At 41.1% G+C, this 22932-nt stretch overlaps 2 protein-coding genes across 2 annotated transcripts in view; one reads left to right on the top strand and one right to left on the bottom strand.

Moving 5' to 3' along the window:
* LOC131136157 (melanoregulin) lies at positions 1-3041 on the top strand. Its single transcript, XM_058082731.2, has 5 exons — positions 1-125; positions 196-427; positions 2330-2420; positions 2524-2690; positions 2814-3041. Exons 1-5 carry the CDS (start codon positions 49-51, stop codon positions 2883-2885), a joined length of 639 nt encoding a protein of 212 aa, XP_057938714.2. The 5' UTR covers positions 1-48; the 3' UTR covers positions 2886-3041.
* rab3gap1 (RAB3 GTPase activating protein subunit 1) overlaps positions 2995-22932 on the bottom strand; it is a 25522-nt gene continuing 5584 nt past the window's right edge. The window contains exons 11-24 of the mRNA XM_058082722.2: positions 16884-16957; positions 16694-16786; positions 15996-16165; positions 15592-15672; positions 15295-15467; positions 14857-14911; positions 12730-13071; positions 12496-12633; positions 12107-12334; positions 11777-11873; positions 5568-5671; positions 4962-5077; positions 4711-4813; positions 2995-4624 (exon numbers count right to left, since the gene is read on the bottom strand). Coding sequence (XP_057938705.2) covers positions 4388-4624; positions 4711-4813; positions 4962-5077; positions 5568-5671; positions 11777-11873; positions 12107-12334; positions 12496-12633; positions 12730-13071; positions 14857-14911; positions 15295-15467; positions 15592-15672; positions 15996-16165; positions 16694-16786; positions 16884-16957 — 2011 coding nt within the window. The 3' untranslated portion in view covers positions 2995-4387. The remainder of the gene's footprint in view (positions 4625-4710; positions 4814-4961; positions 5078-5567; positions 5672-11776; positions 11874-12106; positions 12335-12495; positions 12634-12729; positions 13072-14856; positions 14912-15294; positions 15468-15591; positions 15673-15995; positions 16166-16693; positions 16787-16883; positions 16958-22932) is intronic.

Consider the following 22932-nt stretch of genomic DNA (forward strand, 5'->3'; position numbering starts at 1 on the left):
CTGCGAGAAGAAGTGTGGTGACGCAGGACATTAGCGGCACGAAGCACAATGGGTGCCAGACTGACATTCTGCTGCTGTTACTCCTATCTGAAATACAACACAGAGGAGAAAAGGCACTTTTTCCGGTGGGATTGCTCTTTACTGCGCTCGCTGGATGATGAACATTTATTTATTTCAACCTGTTTCTGTCTCCAGCATGCACGCTGCCAAAGCTTCCAAGCCACAAGAGCCGCTATCCTATGATTCCGGGTGTAGTGATACGGAGGAGGAATGCCATTGTGGACCGCAGTATGCCTTGGGGATGCCTTGGGACAACCAGCAAAGCCCGAGGACAAATACGCACGGTGCCTCATCCTTCAGGCGGGAATCAGAGAGAGAGCTGCAAGCCTTCATCGGCATGAGAGATCAGGTTGACAAAGCTACTGAGGTGAGATCACTTGATGGTTTTTTGGAAGCACCGATATTGAATGTCTCACACAGAATGCAGTTTAACCGCAATGGAACCTGGTTATTATTTTATGTCAAACAAGTCACTACAGACACTTAATTGAAGTTGACTTACATGTCAATATTATATTGTTATTCCATGTTAAAATTAATCAAAACAAACAAAGGAGGGGTACCATCTAATGACTGTCACCCCCCCCCTTTTTCCACACAAAATACAAAATTAAATTCCCCCATTTAAATTTTGCCCAAAAATAGGAAAAAAAGGAAAAGAATGCAAACAAACAAACCAAATGCCTTCATTACGTCTCAGACAAAAGTCACGTAAAGTTGAAATATTAAATCAAATGTATGTTTTTCAGTCAAATTAAAAAACAAACAAACAAAAAACAACAACAATATAAACATGTCATTGAAAATTAGGTTGTGGAAATGTTACTATTAAGAGGAAAAAGTCAAAATATTATTGGAATAGTCATAAAAAGTCATGAGTAAGAGCATAGAAAACCTGTTTACAAACTTCTCATGACATTTTTAACACTATTATAGCCTTCTAGATATGACATTACACCCCTGTAGTCACCTTTACACTCCATCATCCTCACTAGGGTCGCGGGTGTGCTGGAGCCTATCCCAGCTGTCTATAGTTATTTATGTAAGAACTTAAGTGATGAGAAAAACATGGAAGTCTCTTAAATGAAACTCTTTTTTAGTGTTATTTAGAATTTACAGTATATGACCAGGATATCATGAGCCCACATTTTGCCTCAAGCTGTGTGGAACATTTCCACTGCATTTGTACAAAACATACCGGAAATGTTCATGACGACTTGCACTGCTCTAATTCACTAAATGGGTCTATGTAGCCTGTCTGTTCAACTATTTTCACTGAATTATCTCATTACCATTAGAGGACAGAGCAGGCACCGATGGGAGCCTTTACAGAACTCTTTTTGACCCACAAGTGTCAAAAATAAAGGGAAAGGAACCGAGCCAAACAAGAGTCCATCCTTTCACGCTCAAAGATTGAATGCATGTCAGTGGGAGTGGTTTGTCTATGTGCTCTGTGATTGGCTGGTGACCAGTCCAGGGTGTACCCCGCCTCTCGCCGAAGACAGCTGGGATAGGCTCCAGCACACCCCAGTGGGGATAAGCGGTATAGAAAATGGATGGATGTTAATAAATGTAATATTTTTTGAGCATAGAAAACCTGTTTATGACTTTCTAAATATGGATTTTAACATTAGTAGTGCCCTACAGACATGAAGCAAGACCACTATAACACCCCTACAGTTACATTTACACTGCTTAGCCTCAAATTTATTTCTTCCTCTCAACTTAAGAAGCCAAAAACTTACCACTTCCACATGTGATAGTAGGAGATCTTTTTTCTCTCCTCTCTATCGTGTCAGAAACGCCTTGGCCAACTTCATGCAATGTTCATTCATTCATTTTCTACAGTTTATCCACACGAGGGTCGCGGGGGTGCTGGAGCCTATCCCAGCTGTGTGGCGAGAGGCGGGGTACACGCTGGACTGGTGGCCAGCCAATCACAGGGCACATATAGACAAACAACCATTCCCACCCACATTCATAACTATGGACAATTTGGAGTGGCAAATTAACCTAGCATGTTTTTGGAATGGGGGAGGAAACCGGAGTACCCGGAGAAAACCCACGCATGCATGGGGAGAACATGCAAACTCCACACAGAGATGGCCAAGGGTGGAATCGAACTGGGGTCTCCTAGCTGTGAGGTCTGCGCACTAACCACTTGTGCAGCTCATGCAATGTTAATTTTTGAAATGTGCATCTTTGTTTTACCCTGTTTCCTGCATGTTGTACACAAATTCCATCCATCTTACTTAATATGTTGCCAAAGGAATGGGAAAAGCTGAATTATGACATCCACACTTTACACTACGCCCGACGCGAAGTCAGAGCTCGATGGAAGAAAATCCTGCTACATTTAGGTGAGACACTCATGTTCCACATATCCACTGGATGCAGCTCCATGTTCCAAACTTTATAAATTGCGATGCCTTGATGTGTCACTACATGCCGTGGTGCCTGCAGGATATCAGGCTGAGGTGGACGCCTTGTTGTATGTCAACAAACAAACTGGCCTAAATCAGGACCACGAGAGTCTTCATAGAGCTACTGAGCTGTTGATCCAGTTACTGGACCATACATCCCTATTTCCTCCAGGAACTGGACATCGGACCAGATACCTCTATGTCATGGTACAGTCAGACACACACACCCAGTTTGTCTTTTTCACTAACTCAATAAACAAGGAGCAGCTAACTGACTTACTGTATATGTCATATGCAGTCAATATTCTGTCCTTTCCACATCCTATTCAGGATCGCCTGGTGTCTCTGGACAGTGCTGAAGAATTTGTCAGGCTGGCCAGAGAAAAATATCCAAAAGTCTAAAGACGAGAAGGCTGAACAACCAACAATAATGGTTCCAAACATTTATTATACACTTTCTACAGCCTGTATAATGTCTTAGGTGTAAGTGTGACATCTTTATTCTTGCTCATCAGACAATAAAATACACAAAAGTGTAATTCGGGAGGCACTTGCAAATACTTGATTCATCTTGAAGGGGGACAGGGTGGGGAGGTGGGGCATGCATGAGCTGGAATATACTTACCATTGCCGCCCTTCAATAGAAAGGAACAGACAGCTTTTTTTGAGTGTGCGTGTGTGGCACTTTGATATTTAACTGTTAAGCGAAAAGCCTGATTGAGATTGAGGATTATTTATCCAAGCTCACGAGGAGGTGATCACACTTTTACAACAAAGTATCAGTACTTTTGCTGGAGGATAGGCTGAATGAACTTCACATACAGATAAAAGGTAAGAACACAAATGTTTTTCTGCAAATGAAAAATTAGTAAGTGTGACTAAGAACTATTTGAGGACTTTTTTTAAACCAAAGTGAACGATTCTTTTCTTTTTCTTGTTACCCTCTTTGTGTATTAACATAAAAACCAGCCATTGGGCCTCACTGGACTAAAGTGTATAAAATATACAAAGGGAAGATGTGTTCCTATCTTTGGTACATTTTGGTGTCTGCAAAGGAATGACAATACAACTTGATTCTAATGACTTAATTTATTTCAATTTGACTGTTTGAGCTCTTTACAAAGCTGAAAGCGAACTGACTTGTGCCCACATTGTTCTCGCACCTATCAGAGAGACTTGAATGTGATAACCATGTTGGTTATACTGTAATGGACATTAGGAGGTTACTAAATAGGTAGGACAGGATGGTTTTATTCAAGCAGGAGTTGCTTAACCTGCATGGGTCAAATTGTTCAAATGATGACATCATGTACTTAGAAACAGTCAGCAACAAAGCTACTTTTTATGCTTCTGGTGCAAAATGATCAATCTATGAAGGATTGGTGCTGATGTTTTTCTTGGTCCCCAATGCTACCCAACTTTTCATGCAATACTGAATGTAAAGTACAATGGATCCTTGCACATTCATCATTGGTGCCCTGCAAATTTGTGGCTTTTTGGTAAAAAAAAAGTTTTAATCTGAAAATAGCAATAATTTATATATGTTTAGCATATATGTAGTACTATTACAACCTTGCAAAATGTGGTTATGCTTCACAGATGATGTTTTTTGAGATTTGCCACACAAACCATGTAACAAAGTGAAAATATATGATGGTATATGATACATCGTTACTACAGGTAAGCGATCTGGATTATCAAGACTGGGCTTCTCTAGGCTGCTAGCACTAGTCTGACGACTAGGCTAAAGGCCGCACTGTGACTCCGATTCCATGTGTGTTTACTTTATACAAAGTGTACAACTTTATATCATTGCTTAGTGGTGAGAACTTTTTTGTTGTAACCATTGGTTACAACCGTTAACCAATGAACCAAGGTTTTGCAATACTTTTCGGTGTTAGGAATTAAAAGAAAGACGTGTCAGAAGAAAAGGCCCCCACAAGTCTGAATTCCTCCACCGTTAATACACAGAAAAGCCGCTGGGGAAGAGCCTTGGAATATGGGGCTGGGCGAGGGACACATGTACGCAACAAAATCTCCCGGCCTGCTGGGAACGGGAAGTCGTGAGATTTACTCCCTCCTTCAATCAGCTTCCTTTCTTCTTCGTTTCCCAGCCCAGTATCTTTATCCAGGAGGGCAGTCTATGGGCAAACATGGCAAAATCGTTCAGACAAGGAACAATCTGAATGATTTCTTATTTCGTTCCATTTTATATGGAGATGCTTACCTCCTGAGCAACGGCAAACAGCCTGTGTATGATGCTGCCAATCTTGCCTTGACCAGCTCCACTTACAACAACCTCTGGCTCTTCTAGCAGAGAGTTGACAAAACTGAAAATAAAGAAGAAAATATGCCGACAGATTCAGCAACACCAGCAACAGGCGTAGCGCTATTCTTGGACTCAAACACGTTATCTGGCGTACTAATGACTAATAAACAGGAAGATGGACTCATCGCTAATACCTGTTAGTGACTTACTTTTTCAGTTCCTCTTTGTCCTGGCCTTTGTCAGCCTCATCAATGGCAAACTTTTGTTTGAGAGATCGAAACTGGGCGATGACCATCTCCATGGCAATCAAAAAGTCAAGGCAATCCTATAGAAAGCGAGCACTCACAAAAATATATGACACTGATTGGCTGTTTATTTCACCTGTGATCTTGTTTCATTCAGCTGAAATTACACCTGACAGGGAATTATGGATAGCTGCATATGCTAGGAAGCTGACAATGATAGCATCCAAACAAACAAATGTATTACTTCCCCATTTCTGAATGGCCCACACAGCCCAGACATCTGTGTGGTGGTCCAAATATGGCTATGCACAGCAGATTTCCTCATAAACGTACAGATTTGGAATGAAAAGGGGGGAGCTATTGCCAAACCAAGATGCGCCTCACTGATGCCTGACTCCAAAATAACTGTAATGAAATCTATTAAAATGGAACGATAAGCGCTTTAACACAGACTTACTTTAGCACAGGTTTCTGCTAATCAAAACCAAAAAAAAATAAGAAGAAGACTGGGAGAATGGAGCTAAATCAGGAAAAAAATAGCAAACTGTGGTGAGCCTGCATGTTACTGACCTTTAAATTATTACAGTCCGGATTGGATTGTTGCAGCAGCTTGCTTGCTTGGATTGTAGCTTTCTGGGTGTTTTTTTGGACTGATGGAATGTTGTCCATCAACGCTATTGGAGAAGAATTGCGGGGTTAAAAGAGGTAATATAAACAAGGTATTGCAACAGAAATATAATGAAGAGTGCAATAAATGTAAAGGGATTTTATTCTCCCTGGCAGTACTGGACTCTTCCCCACAAAACAAAAACAAGTTTTATATAAGAAAATAACAATAATAAATGATAATCACTGGATAAAACTATACCAACACTTTCTACATACTTATATGAAGCTGTATGATAAGAACTGTCTCTGGAGAGAAAAGTCAAAGAAGCAAAAGAAAAATAACCAGCCATGGATGACAAAAGGCCTTACTAATGCTTGCATGAAGAAGAACACACTATACAGGAAAGTCATCATTCAACAGACCAAAGAATCAGAAAGAACATACAAGACCAGGGCTCGACAATAACGATGTACCGATGGCCCGGGGCAAGTTAAAACAAAATTTGGGCAAGTAAATCCAATTAGTGATATTCCCGTCGGGCAAGTGCACTTTGGCATGCCATATTGCGAAGAGTTTTTTTAAAAGCGGTTGTTGTTGGGTGTTGGTAAAACACAGACTGCATAATTCCGGTGGTAATTTGCAAACCAATCCTTGCAAATCTTGAAATAGACCAATCAGAAAATTATTGAGAAGCTATTCAACAACAGGCTGGATAAATTTATTAATGCGAACAAATTACTATCAGAAAGTCAGTATGGATACAGAGCTAATATTTCCACCTCCATGCCACTGATTAAAATTACGGAGTAAATCACTAACGCTATAGATCATAGGAAGTGTGCAGCCGCAGTATAAATGGATCTGACAAAAGCCTCTGATACAATCAATCATGACATCCTAACAACTAAATTAAAAGGTACAAAATAAGAGGATTAGTTCTGAACTGGGTCAAAAGCTACTTAGCTGACAGGAAGCAATACAGTGCATCCGGAAAGTATTCACAGCGCTTCGCTTTTTCTACATTTTGTCATGTTACAGCCTCATTCCAAACTGAATTAAATTAATCTCTTACCTCAAAATTCTACACAAAATACTCCATTATGACAATGTGAAAAAAGTTTTTTTTGACATGTTTTGAATTTATTAAAAATAGAAAACAAAAAAATCACATTTACATAAGTATTCACAGCCTTTGCTTAATACTTTGTTGATCCACCTTTGGCAGCAATTACAGCCTCAAGTCTTTTTGAATATGATCCCACAAGTTTAGCACACCTATCTTTAGGCAGTTTTGCCCATTCTTCTTTGCAATAAGTCTCAAGCTCCATCAGGTTGGATGGGAGACGTCTGTGCACAGCCATTTTCAGATCTCTCCAGAGATGTTCGATTGGATTCAGGTCTGGACTCTGGCTGGGCCACTCCAGGACATTCACGGAGTGGTTCTGAAGCCAATCTTTTGAGATCTTGGCTGTGTGCTTCGGGTCGTTGACCTCAGGCTGGGGCGAAGGTTCATTTTTCAGCAGGACAAGAGTGCTCTGGAGCAGGTTTTCATCCAGGATATCTCTATATATTGCTGCATTAATTTTCCTTCTATCCTGACTAGTCTGCCAGTTCCTGCTGCTGAAAAACATCCCCACAGCATGATGCTGCCACCACCATGCTTCACTGTAGGGATGGTATTGGCCTGGTGATGAGCAGTGCCTGGTTTCCTCCAAACATGGCGCCTGGCATTCACACCAAAAAGTTCAATCTTTGTCTCATCAGACCAGAGAATTTTGTTTCTCATGGTCTGAGAGTCATTCAGGTGTTTTTTGGCAAATTCCAGACGGGCTGCCATGTTCCTTTTACTAAGGAGTGGCTTTCGTCTGGCCACTCTACCATACAGGCCTGATTGGTGGATTGCTGCAGAGATGGTTGTCCTTCTGGAAGGCTCTCCTCTCTCCACAGAGGAACGCTGGAGCTCTGACAGAGTGACCATCGGGGCCTTGATCACCTCCCTGACTAAGGCCCTTCTTCCCCGATCGCTCAGTTTAGAAGGCCAGCCAGCTCTAGGAAGAGTCCTGGTGGTTCCAAACGTCTTCCATTTACGAATAATGGAGGCCACTGTGCTCATTGGGACCTTCAAAGCAGCAGAAATGTTTCTGTATCCTTCCCCAGATTTGTGCCTCAAGACAATCCTGTCTCGCAGGTCTACAGACAGTTCTTTTGACTTCATGCTTGGTGTTTGTGCTCTGACATGCACAGTCAACTGTGGGACCTTATATAGACAGTTATTATATTTCCAAATCATGTCCAATCAACTGAATTTACTGCAGGTGGACTCCAATTAAGCTGTAGAAAGATCTCAAGGATGATGAGTGGAAAAAAGATGCACCTGAGCTCAATTTTGAGCTTCATGGCAAAGGCTGTGAATACTTATGTAAATGTGATTTTTGTTTGTTTTCTATTTTTAAAAAATTCAAAACATGTCAAAAAAACCTTTTTTCACATTGTCATAATGGAGTATTTTGTGTAGAATTTTGAGGTAAGAGATTAATTTAATTCAGTTTGGAATGAGGCTGTAACATGACAAAATGTAGAAAAAGTGAAGCGCTAAGGATAATTCATTCAGAGAACATACTAACTCCTTATTTCTAAAATCACAAATACTTCAACTTGCTGATATAGTTCATCTTCAAACAGCTAAAATAATGCATAAGGCTAAAAATAACCAATTACCTAAAAATGTCATCCAATACTTCTCTACAAGAGAGGAGAAATATGATCTCAGGGAAGAACTAAATTTGAAACACTTATATGCTAGGACTATGTTAAAAAGCCATAGCAGTTCAGTATGTGAAATCAAACTATGGAATGGATTGAGTAAGGACCTCAAACAATGCACAACGATGACCGAATTCAAGAAACAATACAAGCAGTTGATGTTTGCTAAATACAAGGATGAAGAGTCTTGAACCAGTTATGATGTGCTATATACAGTGCATCCGGAAAGTATTCACAGCGCTTCACTTTTTCTACATTTTGTCATGTTACAGCCTCATTCCAAACTGAATTAAATTAATCTCTTACCTCAAAATTCTACACAAAATACTCCATTATGACAATGTGAAAAAAGGTTTTTTTGACATGTTTTGAATTTTTTAAAAATAGAAAACAAACAAAAATCACATTTACATAAGTATTCACAGCCTTTGCCATGAAGCTCAAAATTGAGCTCAGGTGCATCTTTTTTCCACTCATCATCCTTGAGATCTTTCTACAGCTTAATTGGAGTCCACCTGCAGTAAATTCAGTTGATTGGACATGATTTGGAAATATAATAACTGTCTATATAAGTTCCCACAGTTGACTGTGCATGTCAGAGCACAAACACCAAGCATGAAGTCAAAAGAACTGTCTGTAGACCTGCGAGACAGGATTGTCTTGAGGCACAAATCTGGGGAAGGATACAGAAACATTTCTGCTGCTTTGAAGGTCCCAATGAGCACAGTGGCCTCCATTATTCGTAAATGGAAGACGTTTGGAACCACCAGGACTCTTCCTAGAGCTGGCCGGCCTTCTAAACTGAGCGATCGGGGAAGAAGGGCCTTAGTCAGGGAGGTGACCAAGGCCCCGATGGTCACTCTGTCAGAGCTCCAGCGTTCCTCTGTGGAGAGAGGAGAGCCTTCCAGAAGGACAACCATCTCTGCAGCAATCCACCAATCAGGCCTGTATGGTAGAGTGGCCAGACGAAAGCCACTCCTTAGTAAAAGGAACATGGCAGCCCGTCTGGAATTTGCCAAAAAACACCTGAATGACTCTCAGACCATGAGAAACAAAATTCTCTGGTCTGATGAGACAAAGATTGAACTTTTTGGTGTGAATGCCAGGCGCCATGTTTGGAGGAAACCAGGCACTGCTCATCACCAGGCCAATACCATCCCTACAGTGAAGCATGGTGGTGGCAGCATCATGCTGTGGGGATGTTTTTCAGCAGCAGGAACTGGCAGACTAGTCAGGATAGAAGGAAAATGAATGCAGCAATATATAGAGATATCCTGGATGAAAACCTGCTCCAGAGCACTCTTGTCCTGCTGAAAAATGAACCTTCGTCCCAGCCTGAGGTCAACGACCCGAAGCACACAGCCAAGATCTCAAAAGATTGGCTTCAGAACCACTCCGTGAATGTCCTGGAGTGGCCCAGCCAGAGTCCAGACTTGAATCTGATCGAACATCTCTGGAGAGATCTGAAAATGGCTGTGCACAGACGTCTCCCATCCAACCTGATGGAGCTTGAGACTTATTGCAAAGAAGAATGGGCAAAACTGCCTAAAGATAGGTGTGCTAAACTTGTGGGATCATATTCAAAAAGACTTGAGGCTGTAATTGCTGCCAAAGGTGGATCAACAAAGTATTAAGCAAAGGCTGTGAATACTTATGTAAATGTGATTTTTTTGTTTTCTATTTTTAATAAATTCAAAACATGTCAAAAAAAACTTTTTTCACATTGTCATAATGGAGTATTTTGTGTAGAATTTTGAGGTAAGAGATTAATTTAATTCAGTTTGGAATGAGGCTGTAACATGACAAAATGTAGAAAAAGCGAAGCGCTGTGAATACTTTCCGGATGCACTGTATATCACTATATTGACAGTTACTATGGTACCCATGATGTCATTGTATGGTCATATAACTTCGTACTTCGGTACGAGGTACATTATTAAAACAAAAAACAACAACCTTAAACTGTATTATGGAAAGCAGGAAGTGAACAAATGTAACAGTTACTGATTGTAAAAGTACCAGATGGAGGGGTAGGATTTAATAAGCTTTGCTTCTTCCTACTCCTTTTGGACATGTGGAACTGTGAACTGATTATGTGATGCACTCAATTGTAATCTGATGCATGTTCAAATGAAATAAAACCATTACCATTACCATTACAATTACCATAAAAAAAGTGTAGAATGTTATGTGTTTTAGAATTTCGGGAGAATTTGCTTGCAAATGCTCCTAATGCTGACCTCAAACTGCAATGTTGCACTCACTGTCAAAGCCCACACTCATCCAAACCCTCATGAGCTAAAGCCGGACTGAAATTTTGTAGCTACCATGCTAACTGTTAGCATGCTTACACCTTGCATGAAAGCTCTAAGTGTCTACGTAAGATAATACTTGACTAAAATGCTAACATGCTAATGACAACATGTTAAGACTAGAATGCTAATGATTAGCATGTTTGCTCCTAACATGAAAACTGTTTATGTATGTTTATAACTTTTAAAAATAGCAACAATGCTAATATGATAATGTCAGCATGCTACCACCGAGCATGATATAATTTAGTCTTTGTTTAAATTTCTACCTATATAAATGGCTTAAATGAGGATAAGCGGTAGAAAATGAATGAATGATTGCTATACATACACCCTGAGTCTCACATGAGCAAATTTTCTAAGGCACCCCCCCACACCGTAACAGTTTGCAAAAATAAAGAGTCCCAAATTGTTTCAGCATTTTATCAGTGACATGATAGGAATTGGTTGAGAAATTTAGAACTTTGAATAATTCATTTTCAATGGGAAAAATGTATCTGTAAATGTGGAAATAGACATCACCTCTTTCCTGAAAGAGCCTAACATTTTAATGTATCAATGGTTAAAATTTGTGGGAATTGTGGGAGTAATGAGTTAGTCATAATTATTATATTCTTAATATATTAGTATTAGAAATGGTTTGGCTGGTCCTGCGACTTATACGTTTGCCACGAGAGGGCACTCTACTGTGTGCCCGTATCACGCCTACACCGCTAAAAATTTACATTGTCAACATCATTTTATAAAGACAACCAAAAAAGACGGAATATGAACGCCCCAAAAAGAAAGTCATATCCTGCAGATTACAGGCTACAAGTAAGATAATTATGTTGTTTGGGCTATAGTTACCTGAAGAAATGTTAATATGATACATTAACATACCACCTAGTCACGTTACGTTAACAGAAGCTTATTTTGTCTGTTGTTCTCCATTTTGTTTATTGTTATTACTATAACTTGCCTTTCAAGATGAAATGTCTGTTTTGATCTCTGATTTTTAGACATGTTTTTTTCTTCATTGTGCATTTTTGGCTGAAGCGACTTATACTCTGGACAATACGGGATAGATGATAAAGACTGGTTGAGGTACTCACCTTCCTCCTTCAACTTCAGAATTGCAGCATGTATTATGCAGGGCAAGAGATGGCAAGTCAGGTCTGCGGGTTTCTGCATTTCCAAGTAATGCAAAACCTGAAAGACCAGTCAAAATCCAAATCTGATTTTATTTGATTTTCTTTGGCCGTAACAGTAACAATTCACATGTGGGCATCTTAGGTGAGTGCCACAACTGATCTTTATGGAGTTCTACACGTGCAGGATCACAAATTGTAGTGAAATCATCTCTCATTGAAAAATTATAACATTTTAAGCTGCTTATGTCTTCAACGTTGCCATGTCAAATAAGGAAAGTGTTGAAAAATTACCTTTTCTGCTTCCTTGGTGTCGTCAAAAAGCCGTTTCTGGCGGTTAGCAGGTACAGCCCTGGCAGTCTCCCACGTCTCAACCCACATGTTGCCTGGAATCTTCATCCTTGCACTAAGCTCACCTTTCAAGACAGTTTCACCTTTCTCATTGACCACTTCCTCCTCCAAAAAATCCCTGGGTGAGTACCAGCGCACAAAGTCGTCAAGAACGGAACCTGGGTTGGCTGCCTTTGGAGCAAGAAAATGGCAGGATTTATTTATTTTGAACAAATGGTACTTCTGTTACTTTTATAGATAACTCTTGCAACTCTGCACAGTGCGGGAAAGAAAAGCAAGTATAGATTGAAGTCAAATGCCAAAAGGCATCCACAGATTGACGAGAATTGTACCTTAAAAGATTCCATGTCAGAGAGTAGACAGGCACTCTGCATCCGTGCACGGAGTTGGGCACCTTCGGCAGATGTCCCCAGCTTTGCAAGGATTTCTGACTGTTCCTCTAGTAAATCCTCGGTCATGGGAGCAGGTTCCTAAAAAAACATAACAACAATATCTTTTGAATGTACCCACAATATTGACATGTAATGATTACTGACATTATTGTTACTATAAAGAATTATCCTTACTTGTGTCACAGGAATGAAGAGAAGCTCTGAAGAGTTAATCAGGCTCATGTTGTTGTAGGGGTGCATTCTGCCCTCTGCTCGAGTTTTACTGCCATGTTTGTCACTCCGAATATGCGGCGACTCATTCTCCCCTTGATCGCTCAAACATTCAAAAAACTCTTCTTCACTGTCACTCCAAGAATCCCAGGATTTCCCGGTTGACAAAGTAGTCGTTTCACCGGGTGAAGTTGTTGCTTTGATCTCTGACTGGCGGAGGTTGTGGTGATCTCTTCCTTTGCTTCCCTCAGGAGCCTTCCGAAGGTTATCTCTGGCTTGCCTCCGCTTGATGCAGCAATTCAGCATCTATGAAATAAACAAATTATTTTCAAACAAGTGCTTATTATGTAGACTGGTCCTAAAATTACATCATCAATAATTTGGTGTCAATAACAATAACTGCGATGCGATGATAAGTGAAAGTGATAGAATTATGGAGATCTTTTTCATGGTAGAGAGTGGTATTATTTACTTATACTGTACATATTTAAATAACTACGAATTTTTAAATGTGTGATAAAGACAATGTGAGTGCGAGTTAGTGACGGCGCGGTATGAGTGAGGACGCTGTCGGTTTCACTTTGGGAATATTTTTCAGTCTTTGTATTTTATGAATAATCTGCTGTGAGCGACTGCATTACGGTTTTCCAGGGGTTTTCAGACTATGTCCCAGGGGCCTTGAATTCTTGAATTAAATAATGTTTCTCACCTTCTTTATCAAAGATTAATCTAACTATATATGAAGTACACTTGAACAGTGCAGACCTTGAAAGCTTGAAAGAAGGACAAAAGGAGACAGATATAGAGTTGTTCATTGTACTATGAACAAATAAACTACATCCCCACACAAACATAATAAAGACGATTACAGGATGCCCAGGCTGAAATCTGTCTATAGTGTCCCAACTCTACAAGAGCTGCTATCCACTCACAGAATCACCAATGCACAGGTGCTTTGTTGGTGCACTATTTGGCCGTACAATAACAGTGTACAAAAACCAAGAGATATAACTCAATCCTACGAAAACAGGGAGGTTTTCCGAGGTTGCACTGTACATGCTGCAGTAGAGGATCATGGGAAATGGATACCCAACATGTGCCATCCTGCTGAATTATTTGCATAGTTTTAAGCTTTTGTCAATAAACTATTTTGAACCAAAATATTTAATAACAAATCAATTACATTTGTTATATTCTTGTGAACTTCATTTTAATGGAATACTACACTTTTGGGGGAAATTTGTCCATCATCCACAAACCTTATGTGAGATGTAAACACATCTCTCTCTTTTCGGTGCACTTTAAAGTTATAAAAAAAAAAGACGCAGCTAAGAATGCACATAAAGGGAACCAACTATTCAGCCGAAAAACCTTCTGGAAAAAAAAAACTCAAAAAGTGCGTTGTTACTATTATTATCATTGTGTTGTTACACTGTGATCACGCCAGGATGTACCCCGCCTCTCGCCCAAAGTCAGCTGGGATAGGCTCCAGCACACCCCCGCGACCCTGACGAGGATAAGTGGTATAGGAAATGGATGGATGGATTGTTACACTGAAGAAGTACTTGAGAACGTATTGATACCTTGCTTCACCACACAATCGCCTGCAGTGCAAGATGCTGCACTCACAATGCCTCAGGCCACTACTGAAAGGTAATGCTAAATATTGGAGCTGCTACTACGGCGGCTGTATTTTTGTAACTGTTCATTTCTACGTTGCTATGTGAAATCAATGCACCCAGAAAGGAAGTTTGGGTCATCCTTAGAAGGACCAAACAACGGCAAAACACTGTAAGTATTACATGTTATCATGAATGTACTGTTATTACTTGGTCACAGCATGTATAAACCATAAAATCTTGTTAAAGGTTTGTGGAGGGGTCTTAACTGTGGTCGCCAATCTAGTTGTACATCCTGTATAATGACAATAAAGGCCATTCTGATTCTGATTCTTTGGAGGTGGCATCGGTGTGTTACATGCAGTAATCAGCTCCCTCTGACGAGAAAGATATGTATTCCTGTCTTACATAAGGATTGTGGATGATGGACACATTTTTTTTAAGTGCAGTTTTCCTTTAAAGTCATAGCTACCTGAAACTTCTGGTGCAAGAGGCAACAGCGAAGATCGGGTGGTTCTTCTGGCAATCTGTAGATAATAAAGTCGAGAAACAAAAAAGATTCAGATGAATTGTTTTTTTAATGTCTACCCACCAACTTCTTCCTCTTAGTACACATTTGTGTATAATTTGCATGCATGTGTATTGCAAAAGAAGCTGTAGGCTGTGTGCACACTAACTAGTACACACTTAGTAGTTGGGTACTCTGGTCTCACAACAATATAAAGAAACTATTCTACATGAGTCTGGGGCCTGTCAATCATTCCACATATATAACCTATACTGCTGTTAGGATAGAGCTTTAATTTTCTGTGCATACATCAGACAAAATTGTTCCATTAACAGGGGATGTATTTTGTAATCTTGTCCCTTTATCATTAGACAATGATAGCGACATGCATGTGTTACCCACCCATTGATTTGGTCATTGTTTTCCCAGCGGTCTCGCAACTCTAAGACAAACTCCTGCCAGAGGTAGGCTACAGAGCGTAGCCCACCATGGTAGAAGTTGACTAGACACACACACAGTGCCAGGCGATAGGTCAGACTTTCAGGTGGTGCCGACTTCAGCTGAATATATAGGTCCTAGTCACAGGGTGAAGAAGGACAAATGACAAAACATAACTACTATACTCTCAATACAAACTTTAAATAATCACAATGGCCTTTATTGTCATTATACAAGATGTACAACGAGATTGTTACATACGTCAGTATTTTCATCTTTCCAGGCCTTTCGGCTGCAATCTGGTTGTGTACTTTTATCCACAACAGAATCTGTAAAAAGATACTAACACAAAAAACAAACAAACCACAAAAATGTAATAGTCCTAGAAACAGTATACAGTACAATGTGTGTTCCACGTCACATGAATACTTCACAAAGCTCAGCGTGTGTAGTTCATTCCCTTTTGCCTGTTTAACAACTTGAGAAATTTGAAAGATTGTCGACTTAGGATTCCTTTTGGGGATTTGCTTTTTAAAAAATCAATTTTTTGTGCATACTGAACTTTTGCTTGAGTATGTATTCACTGTCTACTCATTCACTGACAATTTATTGCCTCCTAAGAATATCTTTTCTATGTTTTGAGGAAGAAAAAAATCACCACTTACCTGAAGAATAGAGTTAAGAATATCAGCGCTAAGTGGGGACTCATCAGTCAGCCTATGACGTTGAATGTGCCTTCGAGCATTGTGCATCATGTTGGACACCGACAGTTTGGAGATTGGCACTGAGGCTGCGGGTTCTGTCAGTTTTGATAAAGCAGCGCTAATATCACCATCTGGAAAGACAAAACAACACATTTTAGAGTCACATGAGATATATACCATCTGAACAAGCATTTATGGGTTATTGATGAACAGCTGCAGCATTTATATTAAACTGACAAATGTAAATCATACCAACCCAACCACACAGAATGATGTAATAACATGGGTCAGTGAGAGTGGTAAATTTATTGCCATAAAGGTTGTTCAATTTGGAAATATACCCATATTTTTGTGCCCTGTGATTGGCTGGCCACCAGTTCAGGGTGTATCCTGCCTCTCGCCCCAAGACAGCTGGGATAGGCAGCACGCCCGCGGCCATCGTGAGGATAAGCGGTAGAAAATGAATGAATGAATACTGCTATTAATTCATTATGTGTTGTGTATCAAACAAACACACGCACAATGATGATCTTGGACTCTGCAGTTTGAATTAATCTTGTATAAACTAAATAGAGTTTGAGTAGCAAGTATAAATATTATGTAATACACATACAGTACACACATCGATTTTATGAGAATAGCAGTCAAGACAGCCACACCTTTTCCCTCATCCTCAGCCGATCCTCTTCCAAGAACCTCTTCTGTTGTTTCCTTCCTCCCACATAGCTTAAAGAACTCTGTCAGCAAGTCGCCTGCATAGGAAATTAAATAGTATTTAATTAAACTTTATGGGATAGGCTCCAGCACGACCGCGACCCTCACAAAATCAGACAAAATGGCACGTCTTACCGAGTAAACACTGAGGATTTTCAACTGCCCTGGCTCGGACTGACCAATGAGGTGCATGTAGGGGGTCAAGATCACTGTCAAATCAGAAAAAGACATGTCAATAAAAACAACAAAAATAAGAATACAGGTTGTGCATGAGAACTTGTAGAACATGATGTATGGATCCCTTTAGGGTAGAACTTTCTTCATAGACAGCAATGTTGGTCAAGGTGGCGTTATGGGAGCTTTGTGTTTCATGATAAATGGCACCTTCAAACCCAAATGACAGACTACTTGAGCTTCTTGTATCTTAGTGTAGTTGGCGCTGATGAGGTCACTACATTTACAACAGCAAGAATTTTCATTGTTTGTTATTGTACACATTTAGTTCATTAAGAAATGTATTGTATTGTGAGTCATGTGACACACAGAAATCGGAAGTACTGGGTGGTAAGAGAAGCGCATTGGAGAGCGAAGCGCATTGGAGAACAGAACGTCTAGAGCAGGGGGTCCCAAACTTTTTCCAGTGAGGGCCACATGACTTTTCTTTCCTCTGAAGGGGGCCAGGGTCAGGGTTGTTTGTTTGTTTATGTTCTATGACTGGGGCAAAGTGTGTTTGTAGTAACGTTGGTCACAATAGGTTACCATTTCCAGTTCTATGACAGAAAAATGTACATGCTTTATTGTTCAGGGGGCCCACTTCAAATGTGGAAGTGGGCCGTGTCCGGCCCCCGGGCCTTAGTTTGGGGACCACTGGTCTAGAGAGTCAGACAGAGATGGAGAGAGACCGAGAGAGAGCGAGAGAAAAGACGTATTTCCCATTCCTGTATATTCTAAAAACTATTGTATTGTATGTTTATTGATTGATTTATACGAATTGTGTATGTAATTGTTTTTCACGGTGTCTAACGGTGTTTCACGATGCTTCAATGTCCTGCAATGGCGTGTGAATGCACTCAAGAGCAATAAATGCATTGAGGACATCAGTAAAAGAAGCGTGAACTCTTTACTGCACCAGGGTTACAGTGAAAACGTCGCCTAAATCCATCGTGGGGTGGAACTGTCCGCAACAAATCGAGAACAAATGAGCAACCGTCATCCGAACGGACTTCGGTTTCATCGTGCAGTTCACAGCATCACCAGCAGAGGGAACCAAAGTCCTTCGGCCGGACAGTGAAAGCCCAATCGTTGATGGATTGTTCTTCAAAGGTTTGAAGCAACAAATGTACAGCATATACCATCAAGTAAGGTATTCATTGTTACATAAAATGTAATCATTTATGGTATAACTTCAAGTTTGTTTAGTTTGACAGCATATTTAAATCTTTCTTGGTTTGTTGTACACTGAATAAGTTCTTTGCTGAGTATCTTGTGGCTACACTGTTAATTATTTCTGTTTTGAGAGTGTACTGACTGAATTGCGACATGTCTGTACTAAAGGAAGTGTTGTACCAGTGTGAGGAGGGAGTTAAACAGAAAGATTCCCTGTTAGAGAAAAGAGAACCAATGACAGAAGAAGAAAATGAGAGTTGCATGCAGGAAGCCAAATGTGTTGAACCAAGAAGATCAAAGCGAGAGAAACGTTTGACACCCAAGATGCAGGAGTTCAAAGAACAGGAAGCAGTTCAAATTGAAAGACAGTTCAAATTGCTGTACGAAAAGTGGAAGAACCATGCACGGTTCATACAAACCTGAAGCAGGAATGCTCAGAGACTCAACTGTTCGACATGATGGACACAACTGAAAGACTTGAGTCTGAATTGAAAGAGTCATTTCACAACCTCAGACAAAAATCAGTGCCAAACCAAGACACCCGAAGGAGAATAGATGCCTGTGTGGCTGTTACAGCAGATCTATTGGGTCTTATGAGAGTGCGCATAACGGAACAAGGTGAAGCATTTGACCCTGAATAAGAGAGGGCAAGACTACATATGCTGTTGGATGCAGAGTATGCAAAGTCCATATATGGATCCACAGCCTCCAGAGTGTCCAGTCATTCCCTCCATCAGGGTTCAGATTCCTCAAGCATCTCCGTCAAGAGAGCAGAAGCTGAGTTGGCTGCAAAGAAGGCGGAAATGAAAATGCAAGCCACAATCGATGCAAAATTCATTCTTGACAACAAGCTTTGTTTTGGATGTCTAAGAAAAGGGCACAACTCAAGAGAGTGCAAGAATAAAGCTACGTGTGGCATCTGCAAGAGACACCATCCAGCCCCTCGGCATGAGGAGCGCCCTCTATTGGACACAACATCTCCAAACATCAGCCCTGTGCTAGAAAATACCTCTGCGATTTCATGCTGTGTGAATGGGAGCGGTGATGAGAGCACATCAGAATCAGAAACGGCTTTATTGCCAGGTATGATCAAACACATACTAGGAATTTGTTTAGGTGAAGTAGGTGCAGACACATCTATCAAAAATGAAAATGCAAAATATACAGAATACAGTATAAATATATGTACACAGTCTGTTTTTTGTTTGTGATTCCGGAAGTGCAGTCTGATTGTTTTTCCTAAGAGTCCAAACTGAGCGTTAATGTAACACATATGGAGTGTCAAAGTGGCAGGATGAGGCAGAGGTGCCTTTGTCCTTAGCAGTGGCAGCAGCGTACCAGATGGTGATGGAGGAGGTGAGGATGGACTCAATGATGGAGGTGTAGAAGTGCACCAACATTGTCTTTGGCAGGCTGAATTTCTTCAGCTGCCGTAGGAAGTACATCACAGTACAGAACGCAGCCCTGGGGGGATCCGGTGCTGATGGTTTTTGTATCAGAGACGTGTTTCCCCAGCTTCACGCACTGTTTCCTATCAAACAGGAGGTCTGTAATCCACCAGCAGGTGGAGTCAGGCATGCTCAGCTGGGAGAGCTTCTCCTGGAGCAGAGTTGGGAGGATGGTGTTGAAGGCGGAGCTGAAATCCACAAACAGGTTCCTAGCATAGGTTCCTGCAGAGTCCAAGTGCTGGAGGATGAAGTGGAGGGCCAAGTTGACTGCATCGTCTACAGACCTGTTGGCTCTGTAGGCAAACTGCAAGGGGTCTAGGAGAGGGTCAGTGATGACTTCCAGGTGTGAAAGCACAAGGCACTCAAAGGACTTCAGGACCACGGAGGTCAGGGCGATGGGTCTGAAGTTATTAAGTCCTGTGGTCCTTGGCTTTTTGGGAACAGGGATGATGGTTGAGGTCTTGAAGCAGGCAGGCACGTGGCATGTCTCCAGTGAGGTGTTGAAGATATCTGTGAACACTGGAGACAACTGATCAGCGTAGTGCTTCAAGGCGGACGGAGACACAGAGTCCAGTCCATCTGCTTTCCGGGGGTTCTGTCTCCTGAAGAGATCATCATCATCAATGATCATACCAGTTTGGGTTTCATTGGCCAATGCCCCAGAGTCTGAAACGTTGGTGTATGCCTTATTAGACACCCAGAGTAACCGCATATTTGTTGATTAAGCACTGTGCAAGAAACTGAAGGCAGAAATAGAGCCAGTAAGACTGAAGCTCTCAACCATGCTGGCAAGAAAGTCAGTTGTGAATAGTCACAAGGCAAAAGGTCTGCGAGTGAGAGGTTTCTCCTCCAAAAACCACCGGCATATACAAGAGACTTCATTCCACTTGAACGCTCTCATATCCCTACCAACAAAACAGCCTAGTAGTGGGAACACCTTGCCACTCTAGTTCGATGGCGATGCAGAGAAGGCTGACAAGGAGCCAAAGGCTGGACGCGTGGTACATCCCACATCAAGGGAAAGCAGATAAAATCAGAATCGCGTTTGCTCAGCCAAATACGAAGGTACAGCACTGAACGATCACCTTCTGACGGGACCAGATCTCACCAATGGGCTCACAGGAGTGATGTGTCGCTTTCACCAGCGCACAATAGCAGTCATGTGCGATGTGGAAAAATGTTTCCATAGATTACATTCCATTCACGGAAGAAGACCGAGACTATTTGAGGTTTCTACGGTGGGGAAATGGAAACACAGACACAGAACCTCAGGAATACCGAATGAAAGTACACCTATTTGGTGCTTCATCTTCACCAGGCTGTGCCAACAATGGAATTAAACATTTAGCTGCTCTAAATGCTATTCTCATTAGCTGCTCTGAAGAGGAACACCCAGCAGCAGCCAACTTCATCAGAAGAAACGTCGACGACGCCTCAAGATGCTGCATAGCTCACAACTTTGGAAATGTTGAAAGAGTAGAGCTGCATCACTTCTCAGATGCAAGCAGTCAGTGCTCATACATCAGGGAAAGGAAAAAGTTCATTGTACATATATGGCAAAGCAAGAGTTGCTCTTACAAAGGTGGTCACCATACCTCCATTGGAGCTGACTGCAGCTGTAGTATCTTGCGGACAAAGAATACTTTTGGACAGACTCAAAAGTGGTTCTTGCTTATATAAAAAATGAGGCTCGAAGATTTCATGTCTTTGTGGCAAACTGTGTCGAGAGAATTCGGGACATTACTGACCAAGAGCAGTGGTACCACGTTGAGACAAGACCAAAGTTCCTTTGGGCAAGAGAGATCATTACTGTGCCAGGCACATCAAAGCTGTTGGTGGGAGGCCCTGAAGTGAGGTTGACTCAGGTGTTGACTACTGAGGCGACGCAAAAGATGGACCCTCAGCAGGATGTCTACCAAGATGAGATCCGCATGCTTCGCCAAGCAGATGGGAAACTGGCTCGGATTCTGAAAGTCCATAAGAGTGACGATGGACTAGTGAGGACAGTTACTCTACAGCTAGGTGACAAAAGGAGATGAAAGACTCAACAAGCCATCCATCATTGAGAGACCTGTTCAAAGGCTAGTTCTTCTCGTAAGAAGACCATTAGGCTATGGAGATGGAAGGTCAACATGTTTAAAAATTACCATTTATTAAGAAGTTAATTGTATCAGTGGTAATTTGGTGGGAGTGTAGCTGGCGCTGATGAGATCACTATATTTACAACAGTAAGAATTTTCATTGTTTGTTATTGTACACATTTAGTTTATGCTAGAGCGCATTGGAGAACAGAACGTCTGGAGAGTCAGACAAAGAGAAAGAGAGAGCGAGAGTGAGAGAAAAGAAGTATTTCCCATTGCTGTATATTCTACCATTGGTCCACCTGGCAAACACAGTGAATATAACTTGTTTAAAAAACTATTTTATATGTACTATATGTACTATATTATATGTTTATTGATCGATTTATACGAATTGTGTATGTAATTGTTTGCAGTTTTCACTGTGTATAACAGTGTTTCACGATGCTTCAATGTCCTGCAATGGTGTGTGAATGCACTCAAGAGCAATAAATGCAGTGAAGGAAGCGTGAACTCTTTACTGGACCAGGGTAGTTACACATAGTAACATGTCGAACAAAAGGATCTTCGATCCAGCTCTCTGAAGTGAACGAGCCCTCCTTTTTTTCTCAACTGTGTTTCCTGTAAAAGTCCCACATTTGACCGAAATGTGTGGTGCCAGATGTGTCGAAACGGGGGAGCGAGGCGTTAGCAAGCTGGAAAAATGAGGAAAACACCGTCCCCCTATTACATTCCTTGATTTTGGTGCTATCACCATGATGGAACGTGCATACCAGATGCTAACTGGACACGGAAGATGTAAATTTTTCATAACTGTCCAGAGGTGGTCCGTGTGTCACAAGTTTGCCACAAAGCTCCACCCACACCTTAGGATGAAAAGTCGAAATGTTCATACTTGATCATCGCTTGCCCAAGTGGTATGTAAGGATTGACTGTGTTGACGATCTGATGAATTCAGTATCTGATGAGTTCAGGTATGACCCCTGGAAATAGTTTAAATGCTGTAACAACTACCTGCACGTACATTCTGTCACGATGAGCATATTTTGTGCCAATGGGACACACTGTAACTTCTAACTCATCAGTGGGCACTACAGAGCAGGTTTTGGGAGGGATGCTATATGTCAATTTTTGCCAAAGTTCTTTCACTCGAGTTTAGTCCCGTAGTAGGTATACTGCCCCCTGCAGTTTGGGAGCAGACACCACATGGAGTATAAAGACACAGACATCTCTCATTTCCTGTCAACACTAATATGATTTGTTGTTCAT

The sequence above is a fragment of the Doryrhamphus excisus genome, linkage group LG12 (genome assembly GCF_037039965.1).
Source record: "Doryrhamphus excisus strain RoL-2023G ecotype Guam linkage group LG12, RoL_Dexc_Guam_v1.1, whole genome shotgun sequence".
Classification (NCBI taxonomy): domain Eukaryota; kingdom Metazoa; phylum Chordata; class Actinopteri; order Syngnathiformes; family Syngnathidae; genus Doryrhamphus; species Doryrhamphus excisus.

Bases quoted from the DNA above. Each gene is read 5' to 3' on its own strand.
- LOC131136157 (XM_058082731.2), top strand. From the start codon at position 49: ATGGGTGCCAGACTGACATTCTGCTGCTGTTACTCCTATCTGAAATAC. The intron at 126-195 runs GTGGGATTGCTC...TTCTGTCTCCAG, and splicing joins GAGAAAAGGCACTTTTTCCG to CATGCACGCTGCCAAAGCTT. The intron at 2,691-2,813 runs GTACAGTCAGAC...CATCCTATTCAG, and splicing joins CCAGATACCTCTATGTCATG to GATCGCCTGGTGTCTCTGGA.